Source organism: Cryptotermes secundus, unplaced genomic scaffold, assembly GCF_002891405.2.
Source record: "Cryptotermes secundus unplaced genomic scaffold, Csec_1.0 scaffold390, whole genome shotgun sequence".
Classification (NCBI taxonomy): Eukaryota; Metazoa; Arthropoda; class Insecta; order Blattodea; family Kalotermitidae; genus Cryptotermes; species Cryptotermes secundus.
In genome coordinates this window covers 268956-296649 of record NW_019744414.1, presented here as the reverse complement: position 1 = coordinate 296649, position 27694 = coordinate 268956, and the positions used below count along the sequence as shown (strand labels likewise).

General features: G+C 38.0%; 2 protein-coding genes across 3 annotated transcripts; one reads left to right on the top strand and one right to left on the bottom strand.

Annotated features, from left to right (window-relative positions):
- Nucleotides 1-1945: 1945 nt before the first annotated feature.
- On the bottom strand, nt 1946-4856 carry LOC111874728 (protein KTI12 homolog). Of its 2 annotated transcripts, none has more exons than XM_023870466.2 (6): nt 4597-4856; nt 4402-4453; nt 4152-4204; nt 3770-4068; nt 2863-2925; nt 1946-2344 (listed from the first exon to the last, which is right to left on the bottom strand). In XM_023870466.2, exons 1-6 carry the CDS (start codon nt 4757-4759, stop codon nt 2129-2131), a joined length of 846 nt encoding a protein of 281 aa, XP_023726234.1. In that variant the 5' UTR covers nt 4760-4856; the 3' UTR covers nt 1946-2128. The 2 variants fall into 2 exon arrangements, with proteins under 2 accessions (XP_023726234.1, XP_023726235.1); XM_023870467.2 differs by having other exon boundaries at nt 4037-4068.
- A 28-nt stretch (nt 4857-4884) lies between these two features.
- On the top strand, nt 4885-26608 carry LOC111874727 (carnosine N-methyltransferase). Its single transcript, XM_023870465.2, has 9 exons — nt 4885-4979; nt 5061-5189; nt 7231-7435; nt 10756-10919; nt 14451-14591; nt 19316-19478; nt 19726-19834; nt 20695-20819; nt 20929-26608. Exons 2-9 carry the CDS (start codon nt 5083-5085, stop codon nt 21067-21069), a joined length of 1155 nt encoding a protein of 384 aa, XP_023726233.1. The 5' UTR covers nt 4885-4979; nt 5061-5082; the 3' UTR covers nt 21070-26608.
- The last annotated feature ends 1086 nt before the right edge of the window (nt 26609-27694 follow it).

The following is a 27694-nucleotide window of genomic DNA, read 5'->3' as shown; positions in this document are numbered from 1 at the left end:
GTCGTGGGTTCGAGTCCTGATGAGGTGGATTTTTTTATTGACCTACACCTTCCAGCTGCACTATAGCCCTGGGGTCAGAGTACCATGAACTTCCTGGGGGGTAAAGGGCAGCTGGCACATAAGGCTGACAACCTTATCGCCATCTATGAGCCGACTGTTTAGAGAAAATGTGGGAGCCTCGACATCTCACAGCCTGTTACAGGGATAGCTTTACCTTTTTTTTTAACCTTTACCTTTGACCCATGAGTTGTCAGTTCTTAGCTGAGAGATGAGTTCTGCATGGGAGGCTGTGAAGATGGAACCTGAGTGCATGAAGCTGAAAGATCATGACTATTAGAAGCTGTTGCCAGGGAATGGCTGAGAAAGACACAACAGGCTAGAAAGAGGCCTAGCAGGTGCTGTGGTGATTTGTAAATTGTGGAGTGGAGATTATTGATAGTGCTGTAATTATTTGCAGTTCCGAGTGGTGTGTATAAGTGGTCAATAAATCCATTCACCAATTCATACCCCATCTATAGCCAACAACACATGACAAAAGTAAATTAAATTAACATAATATTAACATGTAATGTTCAAAATGGAAGATGACAGTGTCCAGTTCACAGATAGCACCACAGTTACCCAGTAAATTTACACTTAGCCACAAAATAATCAGGGATATGAACTTTCATCAGATACTTGATGTGAAAATGTGCAGTGAACAAGATTACTCTAAAGATGGTACAAAATAGCTGAGGGCCAAAGCATCCAAATCAAGAGTCTTCCATTACTCTGGCATAACATTTCAAATGTATTTTAATCAGAATAACTTCAAGATCTCAATGGTAATGGATGAACAACCTCTATTAACTTAGAAAGAAAGAGCATAACAGGGCTGTTTTGAGTTATAAGTAAGGTTCACTAGTAATGTGACAAGGGCCAAAAAAAAAATGCTTCACAGAAAACAATTCCTGAACTTCAAAACCAGATAAAAAATTAAATGTAAGTAAAAGATTAAACAGTTGCAAAAACCTAGAGACTGAAAAAATATATTCCATTAAGTTTTACTTTATTCAATGGCTGGCTATTAAAACGAAATTTAAAATTTTCCCCAAGTTCAAAAAACAGATTCTCTATTCAGCATAAAGACTGGCATGAAGAGATGACCACTATACTCTTATCGCATGACTACTGTTGCTGTGCTTGGAAAAGTGTGGGTCAGCTGCAAATCTGAAACCTCCCAAGCTCTGCACTAGATGGAAAATGTCTCCAAGCCTGAGCTAAGTCACAGAAGAGGAGAAAGGAACATGAAGGATGGAAAGCTTAAGCAGGGAGTATATGGGAGGACTGGACTATTCCCATCCGTCGCAATATCTTTGTTGTGGCGAATCCATATCTGTATCTATAACAGTCACTGAAGCTGAGAGATATTTTGCTACATTTGTACTTGATGAAAGCTGCAGACACTGGAGACACTGCTGTCCACCAGATTATTTTTCAATACCAAATTTCTTCTAGCCATGCATATGCACAAAAATGCACATACTCAGTTTTACTATCATCAACTGAGGCAAAGTTGGGCAGGATGCTAAAGCACATGGTGCAAACAATGGTATATGGTACAGGTTGGCAAGATTATGTTCTTGACCTGTTTACTCGATGAAAGCCTTTCTGAGACACTGATATCCACCAGGTAATTCTTAAGCTCTCGGCTTGCCTCCTGCTGTGCATACGCATGAGAAAAAATATATTTGTCAAAATCAGATTAAGTTGGACTGTTTTTGCGCAAAATAAGCAAGGGTTACAATACATGGTTGGCAAGACATTCCCCATCGATGTTCTCTTGAACTGTCATCTGATGCTTGCACTGAAGTAAAATAATCTCATAAACCAAAGTATACAAAATTGGAATTATTATAACGGAATCATTAATTATAACGCCACAATGAGCTGAAGACTGAAAAAGTGTAGTGAGGGAAATCAGTGTACTGATTTAATATTTAAGAGAAGAAAAATTATAAATCATCAAATTAAAACCATCATCACTGGAATTTAGAAATAAAAGGTGCTAGACAAGTAGGCTGTGACATGTGAATGAAATATAAAATGTTCTTTTTCCTCTTATCGCTTTCACTCTTCCGTGTTCATTTCATCTCAGACTAGTGTTGAGGAACTGCACAAACAACAAGCCAGTCTTGCTGATGTCATTACTCGGGTGGAGTTTTGTGTAAGCAAGGAATTGTCTTCGCAGCCGTGTCAGTTGAGCAGCTGTCATGTTGGCACCATTAGTCAACAATACACAGTCCTTGTAGCCAGGGATCTTAACTTCACCTTCTAAACCCAACTTCTGTGCTGACAAAATGGCCTGTAATCCAAAGAGTGATAGGAATAATTTAGCCAGTATATATCATGCATTTGTATAAGGTGGCCTTGTTTTGTGTACAGGTGGTTCTTCCAAATAATGACCAAACTCTTTTTCATGTGGATCAATTTGAAAGTCAGCCCAAGCATGCCAATTGCTTACTGCAAACATGTAACAACTACACTGTTCACTCAGCATATACTTATGAAATTTACAATTATACTTCACGGGTCATGAGAATCTGGACAAGTTCACATTAAATTACAAATCTAATTTCTCTGTTGTACTGACAGCTGAGAATAATCACTCCTATTAAGTCTAAACTTATCATTTAACCACTTATTCAATCAAGAGAACAGTAATAATCTGTATGGAAAGAACTTCTGACGACAGCTTAAGGCTTCACTGTAGTCACAGACAATTCCCTGCGGATTACAGTATATATGAGGTTATTGATTTACTGTTGACAGAAATAACTGGCAGCAGATAAACTACACTGCATCGAGACAAAGCATACTCACTGTCACAACATCCTGTGTTATCCTGTCGATCTCATACAAAAAGTTTGTTGATGACAGTGGTGCCTGGGGGGAAAAACAGGCCATTAGTTACAATAAAAATATTTAGGCCGTGCCATAGCTCAAGCAGTTAGTCGCTGGCTTCCCACTGCAGCGGCCCGGGTTTGATCCTGGGTCTGATCAAGTGGGATTTGTGGTGGACAAATTGGCACTGGGGCAGGTTTTCTTAGAGTACTTTGGTTTCCCCTGCCAATCTTCATTCCACCAATTGCTCCACAATCACTATCACCTAGCATCTGGGGCTGGTACAATAGGCCAGAAGTGGCTGTAGTACAAGGGACTTGGTCCCATCCCACCAGCAATAAAAAAAATAATACACTAAAAATAACAGTAATTATGCCACAGTGCTCTTGGAATTGCAACATCCAAAGCTTTGATCTTATTAAGCACATGTAATAACATTCTTTATCATGTATTTGATCATTTCATTTCATTTCATATCATAGTTATTCCAATCAGTACATTCCATACAACTTTTTGCTGGCTTCTAACAATATGAACAGAAAAGTTTCTGATTTTGGTACTTTAAGCTATGAACAGATTGATAGAAATGGAAATTAAAAAAAAAGAAAGTCCCTACATGAATGCAGTCAACTTTATGTACAATAATGGAAATTTTGGATATTTTTAAGACTTGAATCAGGAGCATAACAAACAGGAGACAGATATGGTGTCCACTGCATGTTCAACATTCAGAATCATCAATTATGATTTTTCAAAATAAAAATTGTGCTTTTCATGTTACATATTGAGAAACAGTAAGTCAATACTGACATCTATAACTGAACAAGACATGCAGTAGTATGGTGTGCTAACAAAAGTCACTGCAGAAGATGACAGAATTACTAACACACTGCGTTGACTGGTTGGGAGGGGGAGCTTTTCTCTCAAATAAAACACTGTGCACTTGATCAACTGGAACTTTATTTCCAGGCAGCACAGTGAAGAGAGGAGAATCCCATCGGTTCCTACTGTCTGGTGGTTCAAAGCGCATTGTCAGAGCATCAAATGTCTCCTGTGTGTAGCAATCATCCTCTTTTTCTCTCAGGTTATTCCATTCCCAAGCTGTGTTAACTGTAACTTCACAGTGAACTGTGCATTGCGTTGTCTTGCTTGCCTTGGACATGCAGTACAATTCATAGCGATAACCTGCACAAATATAAAAAACCCATTAATTCTAGGCACCAATGCTTATTAAACGTGGGATCAAACATTATCGACATGTCATTTACCTTTTATGTAATTTCCAGCATCAATTATGACAATGTCTTCTCTACTAATTAATCTGAAAATCAGATGAGAACAAGCATTATGGCCATAATTTTTTTCTGAAATGTGATGGAAAACTGAGAAGGAAGACAATTTAATCCATGCCCACTGAATTTTAACTGGCGAATGGTGAATACTGATTCATTTATAACACGTTTTGTAAATATAACTGTGAGATACTGCATTTGAAAACATATGCATACACGTCACTACCTTTGGGCTTCAGACTTGATGAGTCCACGGACCTGTTTTTCTTTCGTTGCATCTGAAAGAACATTTTGAGGCAGTTGAGAACACCAGACATATGCAGCATCCTTATACACTGATGAATAAATTAATACGTAAACTTCTGTGAAACACATATTTACAAGGCATGAAGTAACAAAAGGTAACAAGCATTGGACTTGCCTAGAAATATTACATTTTTCTGGGTTCCGGAAGCAGTGATTATATCGTTTTCATTAACAAGATGCACTGTTTTTTCACGTACGTCTTCAAAGTATGACTTTATTTCCAAAGCCCTTGCAGATTTTCCGCTAGATGGAATCCCTGTTATCAAAATAAGAGGCATTTAAAATAAGTTAATTTATATTTATTTGTACTAACCTCTCACAGTAATCACACAAATGCAAGCTTAAGAGGCTTAAGAGAGCATCGCAGTTCTATACTACTATCTCGCGTTTTCCGTAACCAATCAACAAACTAGACGGAAACAGAATTTGGTTGGGTAATCAAGATCGATGAAGATGATTAAGATCATCAAGATGTCGGAGGCATTGTGATTGGTGGAGGTAGTTATAGGCATAACTTTATGAACGTTATTAACACTGTTAACGTTAACGAATACTTGATAATTTCTCCCCCAATTGTAGGTTGGTCAAGGGTTGTTCGAAAATGAATGATTCAAGTACAAGAAATACCCGAAAAATGAGAAACCCGCATGACGACGAAGAAGAGAAAGCTCATTTTCAAAGAATTGTTGCGGCTTTCAAATATTACAGGTGAGATGGCACAGATAATGGTGATTTCAAAAGAAACCATAGTGCGGCATTGTTCTAACCTACACGAAACTTTAAGCCGTTAACAGATAATTTGAAAATGTGGAACTGTGCAGTATGCGAGCTCTTATGCAGAGTTAGGTTATGCATGTTTCATATGCCAATTGTGTGTAAAGTAACCAGATTTTTCGTACGAGACGACTCTTCGAAACACCACCGCATCTTTTGCTCCAGTAGAACCTTTTAGGGCAAAAGATAAACTTGCGGCTGTGTTGTGCAGCTTTTTTTTATTGATTATATTTATTTATATCGTCTCCATAGATCATTGTTAAAGATATAGGATAAGTCAGTTACTGTACATGGGCATTTACAATAAGAGAATATAGTTACAATACTTACAATAATTTACAATAGATTACAGTAGTTTACAATAGTTAAGATTTCATATAGTGTGAGGTGGAATCCATATTAGGTCCCCTCGGAACGCCGGCTACTATATGTCCTATTGTACCTGTACTGGTGATAATGCTTATGGAGAATTTGACAGAATGAGGATTGGCAGGGGAAACCGAAGTAGTCGGAGAAAACCTGCCCCAGCGCCACTTTGTCCATCACAAAGCCCACTTGACTAGACTGCAGCGATGGGGAGCCCGCGACTAACCGCTTAAGCTATGGCGCAGCCTTTGAGATAATATTGGTGAATTTGGTGATAGTACTGGTATAACATTTAACTGTAGACTCTACACTGCAACATCTCATTACATCTGTTCTCCCTTCCTGGTGCAGCTTCTTGGTATCTGCAATCTCTCCAGAGTAGCCCGTTCAGGTACATCTCCAACTGTGTTATCTTGGTTGCTGGAAAAAAGAAAGGAAAACTGCGCAGTAGGGATTCCTAAAACCGATTATTCATGAATTATGTAATTATAATTGATTAGTGTTTGTCTCACACGAGAGAAACTCATCCACTTTATAAAAACAATGATCGAGTAGGTATGTTTTCAAAGCGTTTTTGAACTTATATAGTACCGGTATTTCTTTAATATATCGTGGCAGATGATTTAGCAGTCGAAGTCCTACGTTGTTAAAGTTGTTCTTGCCTAGACTTGTATTACATTGGATGATGTGCAAGTCATCTTTTTTCCTTGTGTTGTATGAGTGTAATCGTGAGTTGGTTGTGAAATCATTCAAATTTGATTTTATGTATATTAGAGTTTTGTATATGTACAAAGATGGTAGAGGTAATATATGTAATGATTTGAAAATTTGTTTACAACTAGTTGTTTCTGGGACCTGGGTCATAGCTCTTATAGCTCTCTTCTGTAATTTAAAGATCAATTTTGCATTTACCGAGTTGCCCCAAAACAGCAGTCCGTATGATAAGAAAGACTGGAAATGAGCATAATATAACATGTGGACAGTCTCTAGTCCAGTCACTCTTCTAACTACCCTTAGGCCAAAACATACTTCACATAAGTTGTTCGCTAGCTTTTGCATATGCATAGTCCATCTTAGATGCTTATCTAGCCAGACTCCCAGGAATTTTGAGTGATCTGTGTAGTTGATAACAGTGTCATAAATCTTTATTGGAGGGCATTCAAGTTGTAGTTTTTGAGGATGATGAAAGGCTATTGCAATTGTTTTCTCTTTATTAATAGCTAATTGATTCCTCTCAAACCACTCTGTGATTTTGTTTATTGTTTCATTCGTTTTCATTTGAATTTCGTTAGCGCTATTTCCTGCTATAAAAATGCTAGTATCATTGGCAAAGAACGTAGGTTTCCCATGGTCTATGCTGCCCTCCAGGTCGTTTACATATAACAGAAACAACACTGGTCCCAGAACGGAACCTTGTGGGACACCATAGCTGATGGGTCTCTTTCGGGATAGGTAATTATATTATATAATGTAAAAATATTAAACACTATAAATGGTACTACTTGTTATTAAAACAATGCTTTGTGTTGTTAATATGCCATGATTGTATTTCCTCAAACCATGACCTCCAGCAGACAGCATTAAGTAAGTGATACTGTTTGCTTAACAGGGCCCATTCCCTTCAGCGAGTTGCAAAGACTGAGAAGTATTTAAGGTCTTTACCAGCTCATCATCAGGCGTTGCTGGAGAACTATCATCAACATTTAACAGAAATCAGAGCCTGCATTGAAAACAACTATCAGATCATCAAATTGATCATCAAAGATGTTGCATACATGTTTGAGAATGTGAACCCGACTGGTCCAGCAGAATCGGTGTGGATAAGTTACTGCATAAATAAGCTAAGGATAATGAATTTACAGGGTAGAACACATAATATTTAGACCTCTTTTCTGTTTACTTAACATGCTTTTATTAAATGTTTTAATAATACTTCATCACATGATTCACTAGAACTTAATGAGTGAAATGCTTGACTGGGTTGGAATGTGTTTTGGTTGGGTCAGACAAATTTTGCCACTATCTGTGCAAGTGAAAGTTAGACTATGAGGACTCAGAGGCCCAGGGTTGGAAATAAAAAAGTTGCTACAAGTGTGGGGAGACATAGTCACCACATTTGTGACATTACCTGTCGTAGTCCAGATCTAGTAACATTATTTAAATGTATTATATGCATGACCCAACTTATTCAGAATTTCTGTAGAGTTGGCACTGATATATCATGGTAGTGAATGTCACAGTGGATTCTGACATGGCAGCAGTGCCACATATCAAAAGGAGAACTTTCCAGGCATCTGAACAGCTAGGTAATGTTAACAACACCATGGCTGAAAGCAGAGTGACTATGTAGCAACTATATTGATGGAAGAAAGGGAAAGATGAAAAGGTGGGATCTGATTTTTATGTTCTGCAACATGGCAGATCTGTTTGACCCAAGTTCAACAGGTTTAAGAAGTTGGAACAGACATTATTCAGTAAATATAACATTTTCATTAATACAGGTTTACTAACCTTGAAGCTGATGCTTAGGAAGAGAAGTTAAATTTATAGCACTTATGCAAGAATGGCACAAATTACAGGATTTATAATAGTTTGCTTCTTTCAATCATAGTCTTTTGCTGTGAGTGTGTGTTATGCAGACTTTCTCCTTGGCATGGCTCAATTGTGAGAACCGAGGCTATGTAATATTGTCATGTGTATTAGCGACTATGGCCAAGGTTTGGATTGGTGAATAGATTTATTGAAGTGTCACAGGTCGTGACTACAAATAATTATAACAGTCTCACTGGTTTACACATTCTAAAGATTGCTGTAACTACAGCACACAAAATAAAATCTCCATTGTCTTCTTTCACTAGTCATTGCTTGGTAACAGATCTTGGGTGGTTAAGACTTCACAGATGAACTATTGAACTCCCTTTTGAGTTCTCTGATGAATGAACTACAACTGAATAAATTTTAGTCTGCATCTGAAGGGGCCCATACATGTACAAGTCTGGCTCGTGAGTCCGACTCGGCCCGGGTTCCAATGAGCCAAACTCGTCCATGCGTGGGTCGCAAAGTTGGGAGTCAGCTCATGCATTTGTGGTGAAATTAATCTGAGCCCAGCTCCCTAGTCAAGCTTGTCAAGTTGGATTCGCGAGCCAGACGTGTATGTGTATGGGACCCTTGAGTCTTATGTTATGACTGATGGTCAGCCAGCCAGTCTGTCTTGGAATAAGGCACCCACCTGAGGCTTACAACCGGATTTTTGTTACTTTCAGACAGTCACAGGTTTATTGATGTTGGACATTCTCTCGGACGAGAGGACGGTTCTGTCGTTTACAGATTCTACTGGTCCTCGCCAGCACAGTCATTCTTGGGTCCGAGTCCCATGGGACTCCCGGTCATATTTTACTCTCTCAGTTTTGAGACTTTACTTTTTGTTGCCTCCTATGACTTTCAGGGCTATGGTGGAGGTATTCAACCCCGCCTCTGTCCTCAAATTCAAAGTAAAAGTTATGAATTCTCAGTCAACGTTATGTTATGATCCACAGTCAGTCGACCAGTCTGTCTTGGACTAAAGCACCTATTTGGGGCTTTAGGCCAGATCTTTATTACTGTCAGACATTTGCAGTCCTGTTGATGTGGGGCACTCTCTCTGATGACAGAACGGGTCTGTCGTTTGCCAGAGTCACAGTCCGGAGCAAAAGGTTTGTTGTCAGTATGTACAATTTACATTTTACATGTTATTAAATGTATGTATATACAACATATACGAGGCCACTTGTCAGTCCAGGTTCAGTACAGCAGATCATGCCCCATCATAAGTAGCTCCTTATATAGGCTACTGGTATCCATGGAAAATGTCTGTTGTCATGGAAATGTGTTTACTGAACCATTGGCTAGCAGTGGACTTCACATCTGTTCGCTGTTGTGGGAACGTGTGTTTGGTGAGCTGTTTGCTAGCAGTGGACTTCTCTGGCTCCACTATTCTGGCTTTCAGGCATCATGTCACAATATGTTTTGTATAGACCACGCGTTCGGGTCTTCTTTTCGCGACTGCTGCTCAGCCGGCTTTTATTCCGTTCGCTGTTGCCTGTTGCGGTGCCGCATCACAGTGCGGGGGTGCTACGCCACCGCGTGGAGGGGGGTGACGGAGCGCTGACTCACCCGCCACGTCACTTGTGGGTAGGGAGGGGTTCTCCGTTGTGCAACTTGTCACAGTATGTTACACTGCTGCCATTATGATGGGCTTATTTTACAGCATGCATAATTGAAACAGCCATATCAAATTTGTATAGGGAAATTTTTGGAACACTGAGGATTAATATTAAAATACAGTCAACTCTTGATTATCTGGGATAATGGTGGGGATGGAAATCACGATTAATCGAAAACCCGGTTAAGACAAATTTTATTAAAAGTAGTACTGTAATACTGTACCTTCATAATACTATAGGCCTACCTGTATTTAAATTTATTCAACCTCATTTTTATGTCATCTCATGGCCTATTTAATACTTTTTTTACATTACGCTGAAGTATGAATTAGTTATTTCAATCACAGTCTTCAACAACATCCAACACTTTTTACAAATATTCACACTTAACACTTAAAACAATTTAATATTGCCGTTTACTTTTTCGCGGCATTTTCCTTTTTCTGTTGAATACTTAACACAACACGCTTCCTTTTACACCCTGACATTTTGCTAATGCACTTGAAGATTGATACAAAGATACTAACTGGGGCGATGTATCTGTCCTTGAAACTTTCCACAAATCCTTGCATTCTTTCACCCCTACCCTAGAACATTGTGTTAGCATAACGGGACCAAAGAATGCAGAGCTCGGTTCACACTAGTGCGAAAATAGTGTTACAACTCGCCATGTGAAACAAAAGTGAATGAATGTTAAACAACATATAAGCCTCAAAAAAGCCTCAGTAGCCCCGGTTAAGCCGCAGACTGGTTAATCCACCCCCGGATAATCGAGAGTTGACTGTATTGAGATAAAGTTTGAGGTTTTGGATGGACTGCATTTGCCTTTCCTAGTATATCTCATTTTGGGCTTTTGTAATTGTGAATGGAAAACCATATTGGTTTATATTTCATTTGTGTATACAGATGTACTGGATGATTTTAATTTATAGGGCAAAGCTGTGAGTTTGCACCCAAGTGTAGCTGACCTTGAGAAAGTGCAGGCTACACTTAAACAGTTTGTGCGAGACTGGAGTGAAGAAGGGGCCCAAGAACGAGAGACCTGCTACCAGCCAATAGTGGAGGAGATAGTTTCTCACTTCCCAGCAGACTTGTGGTAATGACGAATTTATTATTTGACCCCAGTTCTCTGTTTGAAATTTGCTCATAGCAGTTCTTTGTATGGGATAACTTTGTGGTCTTTGCTGTTAGCTCTGACATCTCAAGCACTTATACTAACAAACCTGGCCAGGTCACTTGATTTAAGATGGCACAAAATTGCATTATGTTCTTTATACAGGCAAACCTATGAACTCAACAGCCAGTTCAAGAAGTTTTAATAAGGACTCTGATGTGTTTCATGGAGACCTCCATTTTGCATGAAAGGAGGGAAGACAGAAGGCCACCCAAACCTCATACTTTTTGGTTTCCTACAGTTGGTAATAACATGAAAGATACATTAATTTGTGAGGCTGGAGTAATGCCAGCATCACTTAATATGGTATCTGAAATGATATATATATATATATAGTAATAGATCTTTGAAAGATGTGCTACTTCATTTAAGGTAATTTATTTGTAGAATGTAAAACATCAAAATCTGAAATGATGTATAGTAGTAGATCTGCGAAGGGTATGCTACTTATGAGGAAATTTATTTGCAGAATGTAAAATATCAAAATGGTGGCTCATGAAATCTCTGATTAGCTTTTGCTTTAATGTCAACAGGTTCTGTATGAAGTATTGTGTAGTGGTTGACAGTTACAAACCTGACAATAGTGAAAAATTCTGTGGTAATGTCTGATAAATTTAATGTAGATAAAATCTGTACCTAAGTAATAAGCACATCCAAAAGGGTGACATAGATGAAGAGTTCTGTCTTCTCTATTCTAATGCAGTGTAGCTTTTTGAAAGTCAACTGACATTTTGTAGGAACATGTTGACATGTTGCCTCTATGATCAGTGTTGAAGAGTAAGCCAAGCATGAAACTGGTTTGCTGTATATGATGTAATCCTCTTGTTTTCTCTTCCCATGTCGGTATTGTGAATGTTTGAAATACATTCCCCGTGTTGTCTTTACATAATGTTTTCTTTATGATCACTGTTTTTCTTTCACATTTCACAACATTAGTCAGTTATATGAGCAAATAGACTGTGTTAGATGTAATAAATCACTTGTGACTTGGCAAGTAATCCAATTCTCTGTAGGCCGGTGTTACCAAAATCTCCAGCTTCCCTTTTTTTTTATTTTTTTTATTTGTTGTATATATTTGTTTTGCCAAGTTGTAGAAGATTCTCCCATACCAGACTTCATCTGAATGTGAAGAGGATTTTGATGGTTGGAAGTTGTGACAAATGGGCAGACAGACATGTGAGGTGGACTATAAAGACAGATTAATGGAGTGGCAGATGTCAAGCTAGTGTTTTGGTTTACTGGATGAACAGATACAATTTGTCCATAAGACATTATTTTCTTTTGTGCATATATGTTTAAAAATCCTAAAAATGGTTTCAGTATAATAGCATTAAAAAAATGTAAAAGAATGTAAAACCACAAATATTAACCCTTTGACGTGGTCATTTAAATTCCGCGGCCGCGGCTCCTGCGGTAATATATTCAGCCGGCCATTTAAATTTTGCTCGAAAATTATTTATTCATCATTGTTCTTAAATTCTATGAGATAGGAACATGAAACTTTCACTAAAATGATCTTAAATGGTGGTTTTATAACCTTACCTTATAATATGGGCGCCCTGTATCTCGGCCATGGAAGCAGGTTGTTTAGTATTTCAGCAGTGAATGGTACGCCTTGAAGGATGAAACTTTCACTAAAATGATCTTAAATGGTGGTTTTATAACCTTACCTTATAATATGAGCGCCCTGTATCTCGGTAATGGAGGCAGTTGGTTTAGTAGAAGGAAGGCCTTGAAGCATTCGTATAACCCAACGGTGCCCCACGTTCACCATTCTCCGCTCCAATATTGTGTATTTTTTTTGGCCCTTTTTTTTAACCACACATATGTGCGGCCTTGCCTTCTTACCCGTGAGGGGTATACTTCAAGGAAATGTCTTTCCGTGACCCGTTTAGTTGCCAGGTCAGCTGTAGTAAATTCAACGTTACGAGTTATCATAACAAGGGGTTGTTGCTATGCCTTTGATATTCCATCCATTTTGGCGGCAGGAGATGTCGTAGGGGTGACCACAGAATTCATGAAGTTATTCTAAGAACTGTCTGGTATGTAGTGAACGAAAGTAGAGCTTAGCTGGCTCAAAAAAATATTTATGGTCATCCCTCGAAACGACCACCAAGGTCAGTACGATAAAATGGAGTCAACTGGAGCGATAATGAGCGAAGGAATGAGTTCTTTTCCCTCCCCCACACACATCCGTATCGTCTCAGGGGGTGACCACAGTGTTCTGCCTTAAAATGTGGCGTTTTTCTAAGAAATGGGTGCTATGTACTGTGCGAAAGCAATCGATTTTGCAGGCATAAACTTTTGTACATCCCTCTTCTAAGAATTCCAATTGAATAGCCAGCTCAGGGCAATATGATATTATAAACACCAGCACATATCAGTCTCTGGTGTTTATAGCTTCAGAGCAAACAAAACACATCATTCATAACAGAAACAGCTCGCAATAGCCACAGGAACGTTGCTGCAAGACAGGCATATGTAACGACGACTTAGCGCTCTTAAACGCGTGTGTCATTAAATACAGTCCTCCTGACAACAGGCCAGTGAAAAATCTAACAATCTACAGCAAAACCATCAATTATTATGGGCGTTATAACATACGTGTGCAGCTGGACGAAACATACACGTCGAACCCCCCCAGACGATTTAAATCCCTGACGAAACATACACGACGAACCACGGCAACGGGTTAACACACTGATTTGGGTTTCTGGACTTTATCCATCGTCCTAGTTTTTAAGATAACAAAATTTTTTTTTCTTATTAGCTCTCATGGACTTAGCCTGGTCTCAGGTGTTTATAATCTTCATGTTGTGTGACATTGGTTTGTCCAGTGATTGAGGCTGGCTCTTTCTAACGGACCCAACAGAATAGGTGTCCCCCTTTTCCTTCACCTGAGGACGGAAACAGATCCAGTTTCCGAAACGTTGTGTTTTTGTTATCTTAAAAACTAGGACGATGGATAAAGTCCAGAAACCCAATATATCAGTGTGTTATACACCATCGTCAGAATCCTATAGTAACTACACGAATATTAAGCCAGTTACTCCATTATCAAATAAATTAGCAACCGTTTTAGATTGTTACTGCCTTACCTGATTTGTATTAAATCTTTGACATATCATGGATGTCAGAAATGAATAAAGATCTTTTTACAGCTATCAGCCTGCCATAACACCAGCACTGATATGCAGTGCCATATATGTCTGTTGTATGGATAGTGTGCTTGGTATATTGACTTCGAAGAAAAAGGTTTAAAAGTAATTAAGAAGGATAGGTGAGAGAGAAAGGAACACACATCAGGGTGCCAGACAGACATTCTGCTTCTGTGAGTGTTTACTTTTATTCTGGCAAGTGGTCCTCTTTCTCAGCTGTTCAGTTGTTACTTTTAAGTTTTGGTGATGAATGGAGTTTCAGGTTTCTAGTGTTATATTAGTCTTTCCTTTGCAGTGTGCCTCAGGATGTTCGAGTGCTGGTCCCAGGAGCAGGACTTGGACGACTGGCATTTGAAATTGCTCGCCGTGGTTACACTTGCCAGGGCAATGAGTTCAGCCTGTTTATGCTGTTCACGTCCAACTTTGTGCTTAACAAGTGGGTGTGTTGGTTTGCTCACAGAAATGTGTGAGATATCTTAAATTCTGCTTGCAGTTGGGGGTATTCAGCAGGGCTGACCCTAGACCAGCTTGGGGTCTAAGGCAAGTCAGCCTGTGTATAACCTCCATAATGATGTTTGTCATATAAAAATATGAACATGAAATTGATTTTGAAGTCCCTGTTTGCAGGGTGGTTGATTGCCTGTGACACTTCATGATATTGAATTACCATCAGAGTTGCATATTTAATAATGTGGAAAGAATTCTTGCTTTTCCAGAAGTTTGAATTTTCCTGGAAACAAAATAGTCTCTACATGAGTTTGAGTTTTTTATTTTCATCTGTGAGCTCTTAAATGGCTTTCAAAGATAGATCTTTGTGAATTTCTGTATGAATAGATAGCTGTCCAGATAATCTGGAAGTGAGCGCTAGAAGTGATTATTTGTAATAAAGCAAGTAACAGCCATAGAAATGGAGCTTTGTCTTAGTGCTGGATATTTATGGAAAGTGATTGTGTGTTTTAGCTGAGTGGCTGTAGACATTCACTTTTTTCCTTTTGTATATGTTGATGACAAAAAATTAATAGATGCAGGGCATAAGGAATGCGTACATTGCTAACTGAATGTGTTCGTTCAACACATGGCTATGGTGAGCAATAATTATTGCTCACCATTATTATATTATTATATTATATATTATAAATTATAATAATTAATTATAATTAATGGGTAGTTAATCAATGGTAAAAGTAAGTAAAGGTAAAGGTATCCCTGTAACAGGCCATGAAGGCCCAAAGGGTTGTGAGAGTTGAGGTTCCCACATTTTCTAGACCAGTGTTCCGCAACCTATTTCTACTCGTGGCACACCATGAAGTATCCATGACTGAACATGGCACACCGAAATGTTATTCCCCTCAAAAACGTATGATATCATACAATTAATATAAATACGTAACGTGATCAACTTATTACTATAATATTATTATATTGTTATTTTATCATCATTAAACAGAAATCAACTCGTGCATTTATTAACAATTAATGAACTTTAATTCCCTGTAGAGTGTAGACAGCACACTTCTATTACTATTAAAGTAATTACAGTAATTCTACTCATAACTTCAATGTGATACTTGCGCCTGCGTAGCTGCACACAGGCGACTGATCCGTGGTAGAATCGTCAACGCAAGTCTCATTTCTTCATCGATGGATTTGAGCCACTCCCTCTTTTATGTCTTAATTTCAGTTAACATTGAGAAGCCCAGTTCACACAAATATGTAGTTGAAAATGGCAATAACACATTAACTGCCATCTCGGAGATAGCTGCATATCCACTCCTTTTTGCCAACCAAAACGTATCCAGAGGCACTTTGAGAAGTTTTAGTTGCAATGTTCTGTCTGATTTTAAATCTGCGAGTTCCTCTTGTATATTAATCGGAAAATGTTCTGCATTCACAACAAATGGATCACGAACCCAGTTGAAATCTTGTACACTCTCTCCAAAATACTTATTGAATTTCTGCTGCAGCATTTCTAATGTTCTTTAATTGTGTCCATCACCACTTTATTGCCGTCAGCAAGTGGCCATACAATCGGGGACATCTCAAACGACCCATCTGTAATTCTCTAACTAGGAACCAAAATTTGCGAACTACTTCAGAGCACAGCTGTGATAGAAATGAAACAATTGTAAAACGCGGGATCTCTACTCTTCAAACGGAAGAAGTGATACTATACTGACTTATTTTTTAAATATTTATAATTTTCAATGAAGTCCAACAATCAGTGGGTGCATTGTTACAGGAAGAAAGTCATGAAGTTGAAGAAGCTCTAACTTCTAACAAACAGTGGCAAATACCAAAACAGCGTTATAAAAGACAGGAAAACCCATGCTAGTCCCTGCAGTTTTAGGAAGAAGCACGTACACAGAACATTCAGCAAGCATATCAAAGAAGCAGCGTAGATGCAATAAAAATAAAAATAAATCAGTAATGAAAACTGTGATATAACAATAACTGTGAGTAAATAATTTACGTTTAATTTCTTAGAATACATTACTGTACATAAAAATCATGGCATGTAATAAAGAATAAGCATCATCTTATTTAATCAGTGCAGTGGCTGAGAATAAAATACAAGCATATGAAACACGGTAACTGGGATAAAATAAAATGAATAAAATCCGACAATTAATTTCTTACAATAGGTAAAAGTTTGTGTCACACCTTTCACCTTGTGATGGCACACCGGTTGCGGAACACTGTTCTAGACCAAGGGTCTCCAAACTACGGCCCGCGATGTGATTTTATCCGGCCCATGAAAGAGTTGTGCAGAAATGCTCCAATTGAACTAATTTTCTAATGAGTACTGGTAAAAAAATACTTGTTCATAGATTTCAACTGATGTTTGTAATACCTCTCAACTATTAGTATTTTTTCGTGGCGTCGACGATGAACTTAATGTCACACAGGAATTAGCGTCACTTCACAGCATGCATGGCACTACAACAGGAGATGATATCTTCAAAGAAATACAAAAAACACTAACAGAATATAATTTGGACTGGAACCGTCTGCAGTGCGTGACAGTTGATGGAGGAAGAAACATGTCTGGTATAAAAATATGTTTGGTTGGCCAAATCACAAAAGCTTGTGAGGATGCAGGAATATCAAAGCCAATGTTTCTTCACTATGTTATCCACCAAGAAGCACCCTGTGCAAAACACATTGATATGAGCTCTGTTTTAAAAGCTGTTATTTCTATCGTTAATTTCATTCGCTGTCATGCACTTAACCATCACCAGATTCGGTCTTTTCTCGAAGAATATGATTCCGAGCTTATTGACCAGACATATTATACTGCAGTTCGATGGCTTAGCTGTGGAAAAGTTGTTTCGCGCTTCTTTCAGCTCAGGAATGAAATTGATATATTTCTTACCGAGAAAAACCATCACGAAACACTTTTATCAGATACCGAGTGGCTTTGGAAATTAGTATTTTTTGCTGATCTGGTGAACCATATGAACAGTTGAATTTAAAGTTGCAGGGTGAATATAACTTAGTCTGTGATTTATTTGAACTTATCAAGGCATTCAGAGCAAAGTTGATACTCCTGGAAAGCCAAGTGAAAAATTGTAACTTTGTTCATATGCTATACTGTGCAGAGTTGCATAAAAAGGGTGAAGCAGAATTTCCTTCCTTGTTTGGAAATTTAGTCATTTCAGATTTGAAAGAACAATTTTGGAAGCGATTTGCTGATTTGGATGCCAGTGCTCAAAAAATTAGATTGTTTCAAAATCCATTTGACTGTGATTCTGCAGATGTCCCTAGTCAAATTCAAATGAAATTATTGAACGTCAGGAAAATTATCATATATTAAAGACAAATACAGGGAAAGAAATTTGATCAAATTTGATGAATTTCTGAACTCTGAGCAATTTCCGAATTTAAAGATATTTGCTTGTAAATTTATCTCCATTTTTGGGACGACATATCTGTGTGAACAAACTTTTTCCCAGATGAAGTACATCAAGTCAAAATACAGGGCAAATTTATCTGATGAACATTTAAAGTTGCTACTTGTGATTAGCGTTTCAAAATTCGAACCTAAATTTAATCAGATTTTAAGAATGCAAAAAGAGTTCCATCATTCACATTAATTGTTTTATTATAATTTGGGATGAAAATATGAGCATTTGCTGCTACTGTCTGTTGTCATTAATATACGATAATTTATTCTCACATACTTTGTATTTAGTTTATGAAATTCTGTGCTTTCAATAAAACTCATATACCTAGAGTTATTAATTTCTCATTTTATCCGGCCTGTTGAAAGTGCTGAACTACCTAATGTGGCCCGCATTTCGAAAAGTTTGGAGACCCCTGTTCTAGACCATCAGCTCATAGATGGCGGCAAGGTTGTCAGCCTTATGTGCTGGCCGCCTTTTGCCCCCAAGAACATTCCAAGAATATTCCTGGTACTTATTTCTGTTAGAGGCTGAGTCGACCCCAGGGCCATAGTGCGGCTGCAAGGATTAGGCAAATTGAAAAAATCCAATGACCTTATCTGGATTTTAACCCGTGCCCTTCTGGCTTGTAGCATAGTGCCTCAACCAACTATGCTACTAAGTAATGAGTGGGTGTACTGTGAGACAGTGCAGAAACTGTAAATGTTCACTTCAAAGCATGACCATCAGATGTTAATATTTGCTGCCAATTTTTGCAGTACAATAGCAGCTAGCCTCGAGGAAAAAAAGCTATGCAGAGCCGTGTTTCTGGATGTTGCCCAGGCCTTTGCCAAGGAGACTAAAACAGCAATGGCCTACTGACCTCCCCGAAACCGCTGAAGACACGGAAAACAGTATTATCCACCTAGAAGACCAATAAGGGATTTTCATCAGAGGATGAATGCTCCACTCATGCCACTCACCCACAGATTTACTTAATGCTCCACAAATAAGAGAGCAGACTGTAAATACGCAGTCAATTAAAAAAAAAATTTGTTTTGCAGTATATTGCACTGAAGAGGTTTACATTTAAAATTTGATAAGTTAGTGCTGTCATTCTGAACAGAACCGACAAATGTTATCCTTCTATTAGTCATGTCTATGGGGACTGAATTCTCCATTGATTGTATGTATTGTAGCAGTTGATTTGAAAAATATCTCAGCACTTGAACAAAGACGAAGGAAACATTGAAAATATATGGGTGGAAATTGATTCCAGGTGCCGAGGTACAAATGTATATCGTGTATTTCCTTGGGTACACCAGTATGTTAATAATCTGCACCCTGAACACCAGACTCAGGGAGTTTCCTTCCCTGACATCAACCCAGCAGATCTTCCACCCAGTGCTCAGTTCTCCATGGCAGCTGGAGATTTCCTAGAGGTATGGATATATTTGTATCTTATTCCTGATCCAACAGTGAAAACTGATGTATTCTGTATTTAAAAAATTGTCTATAAACTGTTGACTTTTCAGTATCAAATTTTATTTTATTGTGCAGAAGTGGCTTGTCGTGCAAATGAGGGATACATGCCCCAGTAATGAACTGAGTAGTTGATTTTATTGTCCAAATCATAAGACAATTTTTTGTAAGCTGTGTGATTTGCTAGCACTGTTATTTGTTATGTAGGTGTACACTGAAAAAGATGAATGGGATTGCATCTCAACTTGCTTCTTCATTGACTGTGCAAATAACATTGTGGCATTCATTGAGACCATATACAACATCTTGAAGCCAGGTCAGCTCTTCATGTTATTGTTCTTACTTTAAGTATTCTAGTAGGTATTATGCATTCTTTTTAGCCAGTGCAGAACCTGAAATACTGTGGAAAATCATACTGAACTGTCCACATAATTATTTACCAAGCAGGTGATGGATTCGATCAAGATGGTTCAGGACATAAGCCTTTGTTGTTAATACTACAAACATTAGGTTCATAGTGATTATGTAACTAAATATTTTTCTGTTGTAAACTTTCACATTTTAACCCTAGAGTACATAGGACGGCATGTGCATCTTGTTGGTATTTTATTTGAACTACATAGCCACAGATGGGGGTATGTGGTAGTGTATTTTGTTGAGGCACTATGCTACAAGCCAGAAGGTTGCAGGTTTGAGTCCCGATACGGTGGATTTTTTTTCTATTTACATAATCTTTCCAGCCGCACTATGGCCCTGGGATCGACTCAGCCTGTAACAGAAATGAGTACCAGGAATCTTCTGGAGGGGAGGGGGGTAAAGGGTGGCCAGTGCATAAGGCTGACAACCTTACTGCCACCTGTGAGCTTCAACCTTTCACAAACCTATGGGCCTTCATGGCCTGTCAGAAGAAGGATAACTTAACCTTTACATAGCCACAGACAGCTGAAGGGAATCTTTACCATACGTTTGAAGTTATTTTTTATTTATTATTTAGTCCTACCCATTATTTTTGCAATGCTGTGACTTGGTACTGTGGCAATTAGAGTGGACACTCCTCAGGTTAAGCAACTGTTTAGAACAAAAACAAGTGGAATCACCTTACATATACTTGAAAAGTATTAAAGGTTTGTGGTGTGGAGTTAAAAATTGTATTTTTGGTGAATGATGATATTACAGGAGGTTTGTGGATCAACCTTGGGCCCCTGCTGTACCATTTCTCGGATCTCCCAAATGAGAACTCTATAGAACCCAGCTACCAAGTTGTACGTGAGGTGATTGTTGGCATTGGTTTTGAGATAGAGGTATGTTGCATACCGTCTGCATAAGCCTTACAAATGATATTTCCTGGATTTGTTTCTTTGGGCCCTATATTAATTTATTTCCCCAAATGGATTTGTGTGTTGTTCACAGAAAGAGGAGACACATGTAAAGACAACCTATGCCCAAAACCCCAAGTCGATGCTGCGCTATGAGTATGAGAGTGTTTTCTTTGTGTGCCGCAAGCCTGCGTTAGATGATGACAGGAGTCCCAGTCAGACTGGTGGCCGGTAGCAGGTCACTGTAGTTTGCCGCTGCCTGAAAATTTAGTGGATTGAGCATAGCTGCAGTTATGTGACATTCCACCTGTTCAGCCATGGACGAACTCCTATCTTTTCATACTGTGGTCTTCTGGGTTGTGACACCATGTAGTCTTGTAGGTGGGTATCACACGTCCTCCAAAAAGTCTGCCTTGAAGATGAAGGCATTATGTTCCTCTGTAATGCTGGCACCTGCCTATCAGACTACGTGATGTCATGTTATAACCCAGAAGACTACAGTATGAATCTTCACTGCTGTGGAAACTACAAATCTCATAACCACTGTCTTGTTTATGTTGTGCTTCCATTTAACTTTTTTATTTTAACTGTGGTCCCTTCTTATTGTGGAACTATATTTAAAAAGGGACATAATGTGTCACAATTGCCAGTCAGCATCAAGCAATTCAGAACCGTGTAAAAGTCATGTGGTAAAAGAGTTATATCTGTTTACACAGTTATGTTTGCTTCACTTTTTAATGTGAACAGTGTAATATGTACTGTATTCACATGCATAATCATGTACTTAACATACGAGGTGCATTCACCAAAAATTATTATTCCATGCTTACATGCACAGAAGTTGCTTTGCATTTTAATTGTATATCAGTTTATGCAGCACTCTTACATTTGAATCAGTGTCTTATTATCAGCTCTGCAGTCAGGCAGTGATGTGGTGACTCGTATGTATGGATTACCTACTTACCTACCTACCTACCATTCGGCACTACAGCCCTGGGTGAGCCTTGGCCTCCTCTGCAACTAGTCTCCACAACCAATGGGTGCTGCCATAGGAGTGGACCCACACATGATGACCCAGTGGTGGTTGTTAGGTTTCTGAACAAAATTCTTTTTACAGGATGAGGTTGTTAGCCTCATACCCAACCCCATCCTGGAGGACCAGTGTATCTCTCTTAGTCTGGACTCTACCCTTTGACATTTCCGGCATGGGTGACCCTACAGTTGAACTACAACCAGCATAGCTCTCCAGGTCACAGAGTCATGCAAACCGCACCACCACAACAGTTGCTCAGCTAGTTAAAATATTGACTTTGTTATGGCACGTCAAAGGGCACTATAATTTTTGTGTGGACATGCAACTGGTCCATATCTGGAGCCAAATAACTCCAATTGACGTGATTCTGCTTCAGTCTTTATGATTCATTTTAATGTTATTCTCCCACCTGTGCCAAGGTGTTCCAAGTGCCCCCCAGGCTTTTCAACCAGAATTGGAGCACACTGTATGATATGCCACACCCATTTCATTCTCCCTATTTTGGTCTTTAGAAAAATGGTTGGTAAAGAGTACAGATATGAAGTTCTTCATGTATCTTCTCCAGCCTTCAGTTACTTCAAAGATTCCACAAAGCACCCTCTTTTCAAGCATCCTCAGTCTACGTTCTACCCTCAATATAAACGGGAACTACACTAATACATCAGAGTGGACAAATTGTGGTCTAAAGAGCATGCAGTGTCTGGCAGTTAAATCAGATTTACTGATTACAGAATAAATTTGTGAAGTATGGAATTTTTTTGTTTTTTGTTTTTTCCCCCCCACATAATTGAAAAGTTAATGACATGGCCACCAAAAATAATGTAGCTGGGACTGAATTTAAAGTGAGGGTAACTGGGATGTAAGATTCATGTGTCACAGTGACTTACTGCTAAGAACTTCACCAGAGGCTACCTTCAGACCATACCACTAAGTACATGAGTGTAAGAAATTTATTATTCAGCTTTGCCAGAAAAATTATCTGCTGCTACAGATTGGAGAAGATTGTATTCAATTATGGTATCCATAATCACTGATGGTTGGAAAATTCCTGTTTTGTTGAATCAGAAAAGTGTGAAAACCACATAGTCTGCTGCAGCTGATGATAAGGTGTTAGGAAGGTGTGAAGCAGTATTTTTTTACAACCTGATATAGTTTTATAACCTGTTTATTTTGTGTTTTTCAGTGTTTCAGGGTTGTGTTTATATTAAATGGCTCCCATTTTGAAAATTGTATAAGTACATCAAGAATATAGTTCATCTGTATGCTGCTGTTTTTGCCTTATGAAAATATTATCAAGTTTAGTGAAAAGAGGCTGTGTTGCGGATTTGTGGGAAATTTATCTGATTCCAAAATTCATCACAATTATGAGAGGTGAAACTTTGGTCAAATAGTGCAATGATTATTCATGTAAATGTGGTAAATATTGTAAACTACATCTGTAAACTTGCTTATATTCATGCATGTCTCGAGAAAAAGTTTAATCTCACAGATGTTGTACACTTATATTTTGCACCATTTGGCTTACGAAGTATTATTTAGCCCTGAATACTCCATAAGTGAATGACATTTAAGTGATTAGATCCACATTTTAGATAATTGTCTTGTTATGTTCCATTCTTAAAGTAACAAAACTTTAATTTCATATCATTGGGTTCATAATTATAGGATGCTCATGTATGATTTAAATACTCATAAAAGCTAAATACAAAGAAAATGTGTTGAAACGTTCAAGTGCTGGAGGAGGAACACACCAACATCAATCTGTTGGCTGGGGTACCTGTAACATGCTTTTATATAGATCTCAATATTTGTCACAATCTCAGTACTTTATATTACATATAAATAAGAGTTAAAATTGTGCACTATTATACACAAATTAATTGTTTTATGGCAAGTGTTATGTAACTTCAAACAAGGCCAAGAGTAACCATGAATGCGCAGAAGAAAAATTTCAGACAAGCGGGTGGGTTCAAGGGTGTGAGAAGTGACAGGCGGCCAGCTGTTTGTAAGGCACCCCCGAAGCAGGTTATACTTACGGTTTTTCTATCATCTGTTTAAAAACGTCAGTTTCCTTGTGCGCTAAATGAGTAAGAAATTAGGTCAGGGTATAGGTCTACACTTGTTTGAAATTACGTGACACTGTCTATAAATTCCTTTTTGTTGACAATTGTGTTCAATAATTCAAGATCATAACTGTAAACTTGTAATAAAAATTTTTTCAAAATGTGTGACTAAGGAAACCTACTATAATAAACTATAACCATTTCACCAAATTTAAAATTTAAAACAATTCATAACCCTTTTAAGAGTTCATATATGATCACACTTTCAGTATGCTGGGATGGCCAATTGGTAGAAAACATGCTTCCCATATATGGGGATTATGAGGAACATCTGCTACATATCAATAAATAACAAGTGTCATGCAATCTACTTGTGAAATGAACTCCACTCCTTTACCTCTGTGCAGGCAATTTTGTTGTTAAGTTGCATAATATGTTGACATAATCCAGATTCTCAACATGGCATTGCTGTAATTTGAACTTGTTCCTCAGATGTTGCAATCCTTGAATGTGAACCACAAGTGTAAAAAGTGACAAGAAAGTAGGGTCAGATGTCTGTTATCATAGGAGTTTGGTTTTTGAAAATAAATATTCTTCTCGTACAATAGATACAATTCCAGAGTGTATATTTTAAGCTGGTGCATAGTTTGCCGCATGTTGCAGGTATCTGTACCATAGGAACAATTTCCCACAGCAGGAGTTAGGTGTGAGCCCACAGAGCCATTCTGGATGTAGTTGTAAAGAGAAAATTTCTCAGGTCTCCTGTTAACAATAGTACCCCTCATCGAAGCCATAGATATTCATGTGTTCACTACTCATACTCGTATAATGTAAAGCTCAATGGTCTGTCTGAAAAGTTATCTTGTATTCATATATACTGCTAAAGTGATTCAGTATTGATACATGCAATATCAGTGAATAAATTTATATTTAATGAAATTACTATAAATTTTACAGCTTTGACACCAACTTAGACATTAAGCCTCCAGCTATAACTTCAGGGCTTTCACTATGTTGGTAGTCCCCCACCCCAAAGTAGATCAGTTGCTCACTATTTTACTTACCAGAACTGGTAAGTTAGTGTACATAATGAAGTTGAAAACATTTAATTAAATGATTAAAGAGTCAGTAATGGCCGACAGACTTATACTTTAATCTCCTAAGAGGGACTATTTGAAAAAAGAATGCTTTGTGTATATGTGGAGTGTGACTTGTGTTCTTCTGTGAAACACACCACTTGTTTGGTGTGTCAGAGTATACAAGTCATTGCAATATTTGCTGTCAAGTTTTGCCAAGGAAATATATGTGAGAAAAGTTATAAGAATTATAAATGCTAATAAATGAGAACCTTCAAGTACTGTGTGGCACAAAAAAGTGTGATTGGTGACTTCAGATAAGTAACATCCATTATTGTGTCAGCCATTGTTAGGCTTATGTTGCAATTTAATTTTTACATGGGCTCTGTGGAAGCATGAAAATTGTGAACTACTATGACAGATTGTTTTGTGGTAATGAATGACACTCCTTCTGATGAACAAGAAAGGTTCTACTGAAAAGCCATCATGTTGCAGTGTATTAGTAGATGCAGGAGAAAACTGCCATTTTGTGTGTGGATTGAAACTGGATCAGAAAGAAATTCTGTGTTTGGAAGGGCTGCACCAGCTAATTTTTTATGTTTGCAAAGTTAGTCTCTCTTCTTATCTCAGGACATTAAGTAAAGAAATACTGTCTTCTCAGTGGGAGAATATCTTAATTGAGTCATTCATATGGAATGCAGGAGACCCAGGTTGAGTCCCCATTCAAGAGGAAATTATGTATGGAATCACATAGACTGAGGACTGGATAAGGTTAATGTTCTCCCAGAAAAGGCACTAGGACATCTTCATAGCTTTCCTCATGGGGTCAACAATGTAACATGAAGTTTCAAGTAAAGACTTGTCAGGAGTGGGAGTGCTAGGAGTGCATGTAATTCTGGTATTTTTTAATTTCACTTTGTTTCCTCAAGTAGAGATCTCACTGGTGTTCAGTGTTCTCTGTTGTGGTATTTGGCTGTAAGCAGTTATTGGAATGTCTGTGGAACAGAAGTTCCTCTTGTTTATTTCAGAGCTTGATTTGTTTTATCTTATGAGACTCATGTGTAGGGAAGGCAAAGATAGAACATATACTGCAAATTATCTGTGTATTTAATAGTCATTTACTCTTTTCCTGATATGTTGACAAAGTGGAGTTTTTGACTTCTGGGAAATGCCTCAAAATGGCTTATCATTATCACAGCACCAATTCAATTGATTCTGAATATTGTGAATACAGTGAAGATAATGGATTTGAATTACCAGATCAGGATCATAGAAATTCAAGAGTTAGAATTGCTGAAAGTAATCACTCCATTTCTAACTAAGGAAATTCTGTAAGGAAATGCATGATACTTCTGAACCATAAAACAAATTAAAGGACATATTTTAGGAAGAAACATGTACCTTTAGACTGCCAGGCGCACACAGATTTTAGGAAGCAAAGTGTGTGTTTTGTTATGTCACTTAACAGTCTATTCTTTTTGTCAAGTTCTATGAAAACTGTTTTAAGTTTCAAATGAATATTATGCATGTGATGTAGCAAATGGAGGTGTTCACACCATGTTAATAAATAAATACATATTTCTTTATGCTTCTCTGTACTCATATGGTTGATCAACTTACTAAGGTATAAAAAGTGTGAGTAAACAAAATATATCTTGTGGACACTGCAGAATTTTTTCAGATTGGTTTGGGTTAGATTAGACTAGGTGAAATCATGTAAAGTTAAATCAGGTTGGCACATCAGAGACCTGTACACACTGGCAGAACTGAGTCAGGTTAGGGTATCAGACAACTGTATTTGGGCATAGTTTGATCCGAATGGATCATGTTAGTTTAGGTTTGGTTTGGTTGGTGCAACAGACTATTGTGCACCTAAATACATTATAGCAGCAACTGGTTAAACAGGTCTTAAGTTAGGGACAGTAGATAGCTGCACAGTTCTTGTATGAAGATGTAGAATGGTAAATTCACTTGCAACTTGTATATCTAACGCCTATCAGCCTCTGTTGTATCAGTATTTGCACTCATGTCTTTGACATACGCAGTATGCAGAATGTCACACGTTTGTGTTTGTTTGTTGGCGGAGTCACTGCCTTGGTATCATTACCACCTCTGGGAATCATGGCTTCATTCCTTATCCTTTCCAGTTCACTGTTTACTATTATCCAATCTCAACACTGCATACTCTTGAGTTACTGATACCGTTGTTAAACTACAAATATAGATATAACAGGTCATCAGAAATGTACAGAATTTAAGAAAACCAAAGATTCAGGAAAGAGAAGTGCTGTACAGTATTCTGAATTTCCATGGAACAGGTTTGAATCCTGGCAGTGTCATTACTTTTCTTCTTTTGTTAATGAACTTCTCAGGTTCTTAGACGAACCTAATACCATAAAATAGTGTTGTAAAGATAACCAGTAAATCCTTGCAGTGTTTGGCAAAATTAAAATTACAATATGCAACAAACTGTAGCAAATCCGATTTACGCCCGTGAAGAAATTATGAACAGAATAAATTCGGGGAATTTCTTCCACTTAATATCTCGTGTTTCCTCCTATCTACACATAACATGAGTAAAGTTATGTAATTTTACGCATGTATGGGTGTGGAACTTTGTTATTATTTTACTGTAAGAGGGATGAAAGGTGTTTGTTTGAGAAAAAGATTCTGGGAAGAATATTTAGA

Bases quoted from the DNA above. Each gene is read 5' to 3' on its own strand.
- LOC111874728 (XM_023870466.2), bottom strand. From the start codon at position 4,759: ATGCCTCTTATTTTGATAACAGGGATTCCATCTAGCGGAAAATCTGCA. The intron at 4,454-4,596 runs GCAAGTCCAATG...ATGTTCTTTCAG, and splicing joins GAAAAATGTAATATTTCTAG to ATGCAACGAAAGAAAAACAG. The intron at 2,345-2,862 runs GTGAGTATGCTT...TTTGGATTACAG, and splicing joins TAACACAGGATGTTGTGACA to GCCATTTTGTCAGCACAGAA.
- LOC111874727 (XM_023870465.2), top strand. From the start codon at position 5,083: ATGAATGATTCAAGTACAAGAAATACCCGAAAAATGAGAAACCCGCAT. The intron at 19,479-19,725 runs GTATGGATATAT...TTTGTTATGTAG, and splicing joins CAGCTGGAGATTTCCTAGAG to GTGTACACTGAAAAAGATGA. The intron at 19,835-20,694 runs GTCAGCTCTTCA...ATGATATTACAG, and splicing joins ATACAACATCTTGAAGCCAG to GAGGTTTGTGGATCAACCTT.